At 38.5% G+C, this 10,669-nt stretch overlaps 1 protein-coding gene across 1 annotated transcript; it reads left to right on the top strand.

Annotated features, from left to right (window-relative positions):
* The first annotated feature begins 7,167 nt into the window (after nt 1-7,167).
* LOC142537718 (uncharacterized) lies at nt 7,168-8,139 on the top strand. The gene is made up of 3 exons (XM_075643212.1): nt 7,168-7,630; nt 7,672-7,893; nt 7,994-8,139. Exons 1-3 carry the CDS (start codon nt 7,168-7,170, stop codon nt 8,137-8,139), a joined length of 831 nt encoding a protein of 276 aa, XP_075499327.1.
* The last annotated feature ends 2,530 nt before the right edge of the window (nt 8,140-10,669 follow it).

Raw genomic sequence — 10,669 nt, 5'->3', positions numbered from 1 at the left:
GACCCATGATCATTAGTGGTGCATGGGCCTGTACCATCCTAACGACCCATGATCATTAGTGGTGCATGGGTATGGGCCGAGGCCCATGTTGGTTCAGTCTAATGGCCCATGATCGTTACAATAAACATAAAAATATTTAAACTAAATTAAACATGTTGATTGCATCATTCAATTCATTTAAATCATTTAAATTCATTAACTCATTAAATTATGCATGATGTCTATGTGTACGGATTTTTGGGTACTACAATTCCTCCCATCTTAACAAAATTTCATCCTCGAATTTATGATTTATCAAAAAATTTTGGATTGTGACTCCTCATCTCGTCTTAATTTTCCCAAGTAGCTTCCTCATCAGAATGATTCAGCCACTTAATCTTAACCATCTTGATGACTTTGTTCCATAACCTCCTCTACTGTGTGTCTAGAATCTGAATAGGTCTCTACTTGTATGACAGGTTCGGTGACAGCTGTAACGGTTCAAAGTTCAGCACATATGAATGATTCGTCATATACCTCCTCAGCATAGACACATGGAACACATTGTACAATCCTACTATATTCGGCGATAGAGCTACATGATATGCTAGTGTTCTCACTCTGTCTAGGATTTCAAACGGTGCTATGAATCTCGAACTCAATTTGCCTCTCTTCCCGAATCTCATAACACCCTTCATAGGTGCTATCTTTACAAAGACATGGTCTCCCACGGCAAATTCGAGGTCCCTTCTTCTCTTATCAATGTAACTCTTTTGACGACTCTGAATATATGAATTGCACTTCAGTCAGACCCATTTTACACATACATCTCTATGAATTGCACTTTCTTGGGTCTCTTCCCTGCATATACGTGCATTATTGGCTTGCTTTATTTATTTTGTCTGGGGAAGTGTTGTTGAACTGGAATTTTTATGTGATGATAGATAAGTGATTTTGGTGGTGTTGAGTCAAAGCCATGTATTGACATATACTTCTCATTTTCTTAAAAATCAAGAAAGAGAACTGATACGAGCCAAAATACACTTACTTCATTAAAAGTTTCCTCAAGGCATACTTTACAATATTTAACAACCTTAAAATATTCAAAAAAAAAACTTTTTTATTTACACAAGTAGCCTGAAAGACAATTTTACCCGAAATTTCCAAGTAGAGAACTTAATATATACAACAGTGGCCCTAAAAACCTAGTCGATGCAAATAATTTAAAATAACATCCTCATATCTTTATGTTTTTCCTTCTCATATATTCATTTTATAATTGACAGCGCATGCCTAACTCCCCATTACCACCATCCTCTGCTATAATTTCCATGTATCCCAGAGGCCTACTCCATGGGTTATCATTGTGCAAATAAAGAAAAAAATGGATTCACAAAAGTGCTTATAGAGCCTACTTTCTCTACAATCTTTCATAAAGTTCAATAAAAGTAACAATGACATCAATATAAAAATATATGCAATGTGGCCTAAGGACCAACTCCCCACTATAACATCAGCTCACGAAACTCCAATGATCTTAGTGATTTCCCCTATAAATTCATCAATTGAGACATTTTACGGAATTAAATCTTTTTAACTTTATCCCAAGCTCTCCAACATCATCACAGACAAGAGGATCACCGCTTCTGTGATACAATCTACTAACATTGGAACTTTCATACACAAAAATTGAATGTTTTTCTTCCCTGATTATCTTCCTCACTCGATAAATCATCATCTTCATCCGCAAAGTTATCTCCAATACCCGACCTACCAAACTTGGATCTATTTCCCACATGATCATCAATGGTTGGCACATAAAATATGAGTTCATGTTCCACCTTAGTGAACTCCTCTCTTTTCGCAGCATCTATTTCCCTTGGCAACTTTCTTTTCTGGGTCTTAGTGAGTGACCAAGGGAATTTTTTTGTGTTGGATCACTCTCCATGCTTCAATAACTTCACATATGAGAAGAAGAACGAATCTAACTGACTCTGTGATTCAAAAACAGATGTGTTTCTGGCAACATATTACTTCACATGTCCTTGGTGAGATGATTAACCTTGGAATAGCTGTCTTTTTCCCATCAGAAGTGTTTTCTTTTAAACATTTTGGCTTCTCAACCCAAAGGCCGCGAACTCCTCTAATTGAAAGTGATTATTCTAATTCTAGTAAGATAATTTCCCAGAATAGTGTCGACTCCCCTTGGTCTAGTAAGCGGGTCTTACAAAAACATATTGTCCCCATAGCTTGGAATTCATCATCCTCTTTGAGATGTGTTGGTTTCTCGGCCCAAAAGCCGTAGACTCCTCCACTTCTCTAGCATGCCTTATCTCATAGAACACATTTTTATTCAATTTTTCTTTCACACCATCAGCATTATCAGACATTTCTTTCACTTCAAAGGTTTTTCCCTCGAGGATCCGACATATCTTTATTTTTATCCTTGTAGTTTACATGCTTCCCAATTCCTTTCTCATCCAACAATGCTTGGAAATTTGTGACATTAATGTCCATAGAAGCTACATAGGTAAATGATCCTTCGTCGATGGGCACTATAACTTTCTCTTTGGGAAAGTTGACTATCACATTGTTGATTTTTTCCTGTAAGATATTTTTCAAATACGAACAAACTTTATTGGCATGATACTTAAAATAATATTTGTATTTCGGCTCCTCTTTGGATGTTTGTGTCCCCCGAGCATTTGTTCCAATACTTACTCCATGAAAGGCATTATTGTCCATCTTTTTGTACGATGGGTACTCGTTGATATAATTAGTCACAACAACGTGATTTATTGGTTGTCTTCTATTTTTATTTGCATGCACACTTGACCGATTTCTCTCGCCAAAATCCTCTTCTATTCTCTGTGGTGGTATGTACTCTTTATCACGACAAGAGAGTATTGAGATTGGGAGGTGAATATCACATGCCTTGGAACTTTTTGAACTTTCTTTTACCTTCTTGGGTATATTAATCCCCCAATTCGCACTCATAGATCTGCTCATCGTCTGCCTCACCACTACTTTCACATACGCCGAGATACCATTGACCAGAAGATTTGACTCTTATTCTATTTCTCTTGCTTTGTTTTCTCATGTATTGTTGGTTTGAGGCTTCTGCTTTCCTTTGAATGTACCATGGACATGGTGTTGGCCTTCCATTTATTCAATTATATCTTGAACAAAAACTTTTTATGCACTTTCTTCAATCATATCTTCTTCAAAGTTTGCTGAAACTTTCACTCCCCTCAGAATTTTCTCATCTTTGGTGACATATCTCTGGACTCACTAGACGTGCCTATTTTGTTTGAACAAAGTTTGGTAGATGGGAGCGCGCTAGGTGTTACAAGCACTAATTTGTGTTCAAATAATAAAAATATAACTTCTAAACACAAAGAGACTATGAATCATTTTTTTATTTTTAGTTCTAATATTCTAAGAAAATATGACGCTAAACTAAAAAGAATGATAATGGAACTTGAAGAAATAAAATCTCAAAATGATCGTTTATAGACAAATCAGTAGAAAATTACAAATACATGAAAATATGATAAAATTGCGCTGAAATTTGAAATGTAATGACTTCTAATGCTAAAATCTGGACAAGACAACATATCGACAAAATCTCTACAGAATTTCATATTCTTAGTCAAGCGCCTTTCATGTTTTTTAGTCTTTATTTAGCATTAGAATTTATTCTCGTTCAAATTCAACGCAATTTTATTATACTTTCTTGTATTTATAATTTCATATTGATTTGTATATAAACAATCATGATGAGATTTTATTTCTTCAAGTTCCATTATCGTTCCGTTTAGTTTTAGCATCATATTTCTTGGGAGATTATAATTAACAATCAAATTAGGAATTCACAGCCGCTTTGCGTTTAGAAGTTAGTTTTTTATTATTTTCATATAAATTGGTGTTGTAGAACCTGACATACTCACATCTATAAATATTTGTGCAAACTGTAACATTGAACAACCACCACGAGATGATGATGAAAAAGAAGAACTAAAAAAGAGATAACAACAAATCACATTTTTTGTACATCGACATCATGTTTAGTTTAGGGTAATATTTCAAGGAATCAAATGAAAAATATATTCAATATACTCTCCTCTTTAATTTTGTTAAAATGCATATTCTTCTCTTGATTAATAGGTATAATCTGTATCTTCTATTTGGAAAAAACACATAAGGCATCAAAATATAATTCATGAATATTCAGATGCTTGTATAGTACACACAATATTATAGAACTTCACAGGCTCTGAGTAGCAACAAAATCACGAATTTAAAAGGCTAGCAACATAAGATAAAATTTGTGAAGACCCCTGTCATTTAAGTGCCGGTAATTGAGAATTAAATTCACTAGTTGAGAAATTAAATTCGTTGGCTGGGAATTTAATACACAAGAGCTATCGTTCTGTTGATCGGTCTATAAATATGACATATACAAAGCAGTAACCGTATCAAATCAATAATTCTTCCATGTATCTTCAAGTTAATTGTTCCCAAATTTCTATTCGAATTTCATTAAAAGTCTGTCTAATGAATATTTTGGACCAACATTTTGGAGAATAAATTGTAAATGAACTTATGCTTTAAAGTACATGTATGTATTTGAAAATACAATCGACATGATATATTCATTCAATTTGATATATGATTTAATTCGTTTAGCTTTAATATAATCGTTATAATTAAAAGTATGTATGAAATTATTTGAAAGCACTGTCATGATTTGCATTTGAAATGGTAAAAGAATTTTTTGATCTTTGATATTTGATTTATTATGGCCCTGATACGTTAGATATAATAACAAAAAATAAACTTGACAACGAGAAACAAAACTATTTTGGGGATTGTCATAAATATTGAAGTTCTATTTTTATGTACTTTATTTAGATTGTAATTTGCTTTCGCTATTTTTGTATTCAGTTTCGTATCATTGAAAAGACAATGTTTATTATTTTTTAAAAAAAGACTAGTTTGATTGTATACTATACTATGAGACTTGTTGTTTTATAATTATTTGATTGTGAAACGACGGCGGATATGGACTCACGGTCTTGGAGCATGTATCAACTCTTGGATAACATAATGGGTATGAGATTGAATTGAAGAAGAGTGGCGGGATCGAGGGGAAGCAAGCAGAAAAATTACCACAGAATCTGGCGGCCCGACTGAGGGCTAAAGATTGTCTTCGAGTTCGAATTTGTAAACTGCATGACGCAATAGCAAATTAAATAACTCCCGGAACGACGCCACATGTGGTGGCGAACGCGAAGAAAAAGGGCCTGGCATCTCTTGTCTTCGTCACTAACCATCTCCACGTTTGACTCTTCTCCCACGGTAACGATATTTTCCTCTCTTCTTCCTCTTTCCTTTCGCTTCTGTGAGTTTGAATCTCGGGGAGCGTATTGGGCTCAGCCGATCATTGATTTACTAACTCGCAAGTCAAGCCCAATAAGCAATGCTCTGAAATGTCTTAATTTCTCTTTTTTAAAATGACGTGTAAGTAGTAAATAATCTCTCCTAGCTAGGTTTCCTCGTGAAGCCGCCTGTGAGAGTTTTCTTCTCTCCTAGGTTTCCTCGTGAAACCGCCTGTGGGAGTTTTTCTCTATATTGATTAGGTTTTCTTCTCTCAATTTCCCGCTCGGAATCGTTCTTGCACCTGAGCGTTTTTTCTTTTCTCCATGGACCCAGATGAAGTTGCTCGATTGGTTACTAACCTCAAGCTTTCTTCAGCACCAAACAACGATCCACCCCTTACAATTTAGGCTGACTCTCTTTCGATTGGCGAGTAGCGTATGGGGAACTGCCTTGTGGCTAAGGTCTTCTCTTCCAAGGCCGTTAACCGAGAGGCCTTTGTGACTCAGATTTCTCGCATACTACAAGCCACAAAACATATTGAGATAGGCGCATTCGGAGATAATCTGTTTCTTCTAGATTTCAAATCCCTGGAGGATAAAAAGTGTGCTCTCTATGATGGCCCATGGAATTTCTTAAGAGATCTAATTATATTTCGGTAGCCGAGTGGAATGCAAACGCCAAGCATGATGAATTTCACGAAAATTTCCATTTGGATCCAATGCTATAATCTCCCACTTATATTCATGCATAAGGACTTTCTGGAGAAACTGGGACAACACCTTGGGGCCGTAGAAAAGATTGACATGGAAGAGAATAGCATCGTTATAGGTAGATATTCTCGTGTTAAGGTACATATTGATATTACGAGGCTTTTAAAACAACATATCAGACTTTCTCTTTATAGCGATGAGGAAGACGTTTTTATGATAGTGTCATACGAAAGATTGCTGGATTTTTGTTATAATTTTCGCCATATTGGGCATTCCTTCTGGGATTGTGAAATAAAGCCTAAAGAGATTGGTAAGCTGAGCTATGGTAGGTGGTTGAAAGCTTTTACAAGGGGTGGGGGACTTATCAAAACACCACAATTCCCCCCACCGAATTTCCAAGGCAGCAAGCCAATCTGTACTTCGGGCAGCCACTCCTACGGTTCTGAGGATATCGGTGCAAGTTATTCGAGTGGTTTCTTACACAAAGACGGAAAGGGGGTTGATGTGGCTGGTCAAAGTGTGGATGAGCAATCTAAAGAGGGGAGTATAATGGCTACTGATATATTGGGGACAACATAAACAAAAGGTAGATTGGCTGTAGGTGATTCATACCATACCCATCTTCATTTGGCTATTGAGCAGTTGAATCCAGAAGTAAGAAACCACAAGTAGCAATCTATTGAGAATGCTTGTAGTCTTGCTTATCTGATGGACGACCAGGAGACTATGAAGCACGCAAAGCCTATTTCTCATACACGTTGCAAATGCAGGGCCAGGGAGAAGGGTTCTATATCAGGCCAACAACATCATTTGTCTACTCTGTATAGCAATAGAGTCCCTGGCGAGACAGGCTCTCAGAATTATCATCTAGTGCTTGGGAAAAAACGTGCTCTTGAGGAACCGATGGATGGTACCAACAGTACATTTTCGGCGGTGGTTGCTAAGCAACCCCGCCGACACCAATAAGTTGTGTAGTGTGGAATGCTCGGGGGCTTGGGAACCAACGGGCATTCCGTGAACTTAAGTGATTAGTCGCTGAAAAGGACCCGCCTCTCCTATTCATTTCAGAATATAAAATAAGTGACTATCAGTGTCGATGGTGGAAAATATTCTTGGATTTTTCGGTATGTTTACTGTGAGTTGTCAAGGTAGAAGCGGGGGATTTATTCTTTTGTGGAAAGAACAGTTGGATATCACGGTACACTCCTATTCGTCCGGCCATATCGACTGCATGGTGAAGCATTTTGAGAAATTTTGGCGATTTACTGGATTTTATGGCAACCCGGAGGCTAGCAACAGACACCTCTCGTGGGAGCTTCTTCGATGGTTATCTGGAATCCAAGAATTTATAGGTGTCCCGTGGCTTGTAGGAGGAGACTTTAATGAAATCTGTTTCGATCGAGAGAAATTTGGAGGTAATTTGAGGCCTTTACATCAAAATCGGTCATTTCGGGATGCCCTTGATGATTGCACTCTACAGGATTTACATGGCAGCGGTGATTCTTTACATGGGTTAATCAGCGCTCATCAAATGATCTCATTTTTGAATTCCTTGATCGGTATGTCGGCACATTGGAGTGGAGACTTTTGTTTCCTACAGCTAGAGCCGAATCGTTGGAATTCTATCATTCAGATCATAGGCCTATTCTACTGGAATTGGGCTTCGGGACATCAAATCTTTATCCCCATAACTCTATGTTCCGTTTTGAGACTCATTGGGCCACGAAATTGGATTGTGTGGAAGTAGTTGCTCGAGGCTGGTGCTCAAATGATGCCACACCCACGCTTTTGGACCGCATCATGAAGTGCAAGCTAGCCCTCGGTGCATGGGCTGGAGATTGATTTAGACATATTCTGAGTCAAATAAAAAAGATCCCTCCTAAATCGATTGAAGCCTCATGATAACTGTCATGCTTCGGCAGACCACATACAGGAGCTGGAGAATCAAATTGAGTACCTTTCCTCCAAGGATGAGATTTATTGGAAACAGCAGAGTAGGGTTAATTGGTTGGCTCATGGGGATATAATTCAAAATTCTTTCATGCTTGTGCCTCAACCAGAAGGGTGAAGAATCTTATTAGTGGGCTGCTATCGGTGCATGGTGACTAGTGTTCTCATGAGGGTGGGATGGCCGAGATTTTGGTGGGCTATTTTTCTAATTTATTTACATCGGGCGACCCAAGGATCCAAGATATGAATCTTGTGCTTGAATGTGTTAAACCGAAGGTTAATGAGCAGATGAACTCGGTATTATGTTCTCCGTTTTCGGCTGAGGAAGTTAAGAAAGCTTTCTTTGATATGTATCCAAAGAAAGCTCCAGGATCGAATGGTATGTCGGCATTATTTTTCCAGAAATATTGGCAGGTGGTAGGCCCGGAGGTTTCAGAGGCTGTGTCGAGGGTTCTGAATGATGGAGCTCCGCTGCAAGAGTAAAATGAGATTATAAACACTCTCATTCGAAAAATTAAAAATCCTATGCTTATGAAGGACTTCCGGCCTATTAGCTTATGTAACGTCTGCTATAAGATCGTCTCTCGGGCCTAGACTAATCGTTTTCGGAAGATTTTGGTTATGGCAGTAGATGAGTTCCAGAGCGCATTTGTCCCGGGCAGACTGATAACAAATAACATCTTACTGTGTTATGAGGCTTTACACTAGATATGGAGCAGGAAAAAAGGGAGCAAGGGATACGTGGCATTAAAGCTTGATATGAGCAAGGCGTACAATAGAGTTGAATGGGGCATCCTAGATCAAGTTACAGGTAAGCTCGGATTTGATCATATAATATGGGTTGAGAAGGTGATGCGATGTGTTCGTTCTGTCAAATACACGATTGCACTCAATGGTTGTATTATAGGCCATGTTAATCCGGGCAGAGGGTTGCGTCAAGGGGATCCTCTATCACCCTTTCTCTTTGTTCTATGCGCTCAAGGGCTGTCATCGATTTTGAGCTTCTTTAAATCACGTAAGTTGATTACTGTTGTATGTATTGCAAATTCTAGTCCCCAAATCTCTCACTTATTCTTTGTTGATGACATCCTCGTATTTTAAAAGCTACTATCGCCGACTGTTTGAATCTTCTCCAGTGTCTATTGGTGTATGAAAAAGCTTCGAGCCAGCTAATAAACTTTGAGAAATCATCCTTATCCTTTAGTCCGAATACGGATCCAGCTGATCAGATAAATGGGATGTTGTATATCTCCACTATGCAGGGTCATGACAATTACCTGGGATTGCCGACCTTCTCTTTGCGTAGCAAAAAGCTCAAGTTCAGATATTTAATTGAGATTATAGTGAAACATTTGAAAGGGTGGGGCAACAAGAAATTTTCCGCCGAGGGAAAAAAACGTTAATCAAGTTTGTTTTACAATCCATCCCCACGTATGCTATGTCTTGTTTCCATATACCTAAGGCGATCAGTGAGGCTATTGAACGGGAATGTGCGACTTTTTGGTGCGGCATGGAAGAAGGGAGAATGAGAATGCACTGGAAAGATTGGTATACATTATGTGTGCCAAAATGTATAGGAAGAATGGGTTTTCGTAATCTGGAAGCGTTCAATAGAGCCCTTCTTGCGAAACAAGTTTGGAGAATTTCCATTAATCCAGACTCTCTTGTAGCCCGGGTTTTTAAGGCGAGGTATTTCAAGCATGGTGATATTATGGACGCTCCGTCAGGTAATAGTTCCTAGTTTATTTGGAAATCACTTTTGTGGAGTTGAAAGCTACTGAGGAAAGGTCTGTGTTGGCGGGTTGGTAATGGAGAAAAAATCGCAACTTTTCGAGACCAATGGATTCCGGGATTGCAGTATCTAAGGCGGCCTGCAGGTATCCCAAATGATCTTGATAAAGTAAACTCTTTCATCGTGAATGGAGCATGGAATGAGTCGCTGATTCGAACCAACCTCCCGTCTTATTTAGCTGAAGATGTTCTAGCTATCCCACTAGCAAATAATGCAATTGAGGATTCTCGATTCTGGCTCTATGATCCCAAAGGAAATTACACTGTGCGGAATGGTTACAAGCATGAAGTCAGGTTCTTTGATACGCCCAGCAATACCTCGAACACCCATGCGAAATTTTGGTGGAAATTTGTATGGTCATTGTCAGTTCCCCCTAAGGTTCGGATTTTTTTTGTGGCAAGCATTGCACAACATTATTCCATCTCGCGTGAACCTACTGCGACATCATGTTCCCGTCACAGACCTGTGTCAGTTGTGTGGTTATGGTCATGATTCAACCGAGCACGCTCTGTTTTGGTGTCCATTTACAAAGAAGTGTTGGAAGGATACAATTTTTCATCTTTTTCTGAAACAGGTAAAAGACATGGATTTCTTGGATAGCTTCATCCGAATGAAAGCAGTGTTAACCAAGGAAGATATGGAGGTTTTTGCGATGCGCACCTGGGCTGTATGGCATGATAGATTGCGGCTTTTGCATGAGAAGGTGCATGGATGTGCTCAATTGGATGTGGAGTGGAGCGCCTCCCTTTTGAAAGACTTCAAAGAAGCTCAGGAATCCTTACTTACCGCACCTGCTTCGAAGCCATTACTCCAGCTCGAACGCTTGACGAGACCACGTGTTAACATCTTGAAACTT

This window comes from Primulina tabacum, chromosome 2 (genome assembly GCF_025594145.1).
Source record: "Primulina tabacum isolate GXHZ01 chromosome 2, ASM2559414v2, whole genome shotgun sequence".
Taxonomy (NCBI): Eukaryota; Viridiplantae; Streptophyta; class Magnoliopsida; order Lamiales; family Gesneriaceae; genus Primulina; species Primulina tabacum.
The sequence above is the reverse complement of the archived record's forward strand: the minus strand, read 5'-3'. Positions and strand labels throughout refer to the sequence as shown.

What these genes read in the sequence shown, in the direction of transcription:
- LOC142537718 (XM_075643212.1), top strand. Translation starts at nt 7,168, where the DNA reads ATGGTGGAAAATATTCTTGGATTTTTCGGTATGTTTACTGTGAGTTGT. An exon ending in ATTTTTGAATTCCTTGATCG is followed by an intron (nt 7,631 to 7,671) that starts GTATGTCGGCAC and finishes TGTTTCCTACAG; the next exon opens with CTAGAGCCGAATCGTTGGAA. An exon ending in GAAGTGCAAGCTAGCCCTCG is followed by an intron (nt 7,894 to 7,993) that starts GTGCATGGGCTG and finishes ATGCTTCGGCAG; the next exon opens with ACCACATACAGGAGCTGGAG.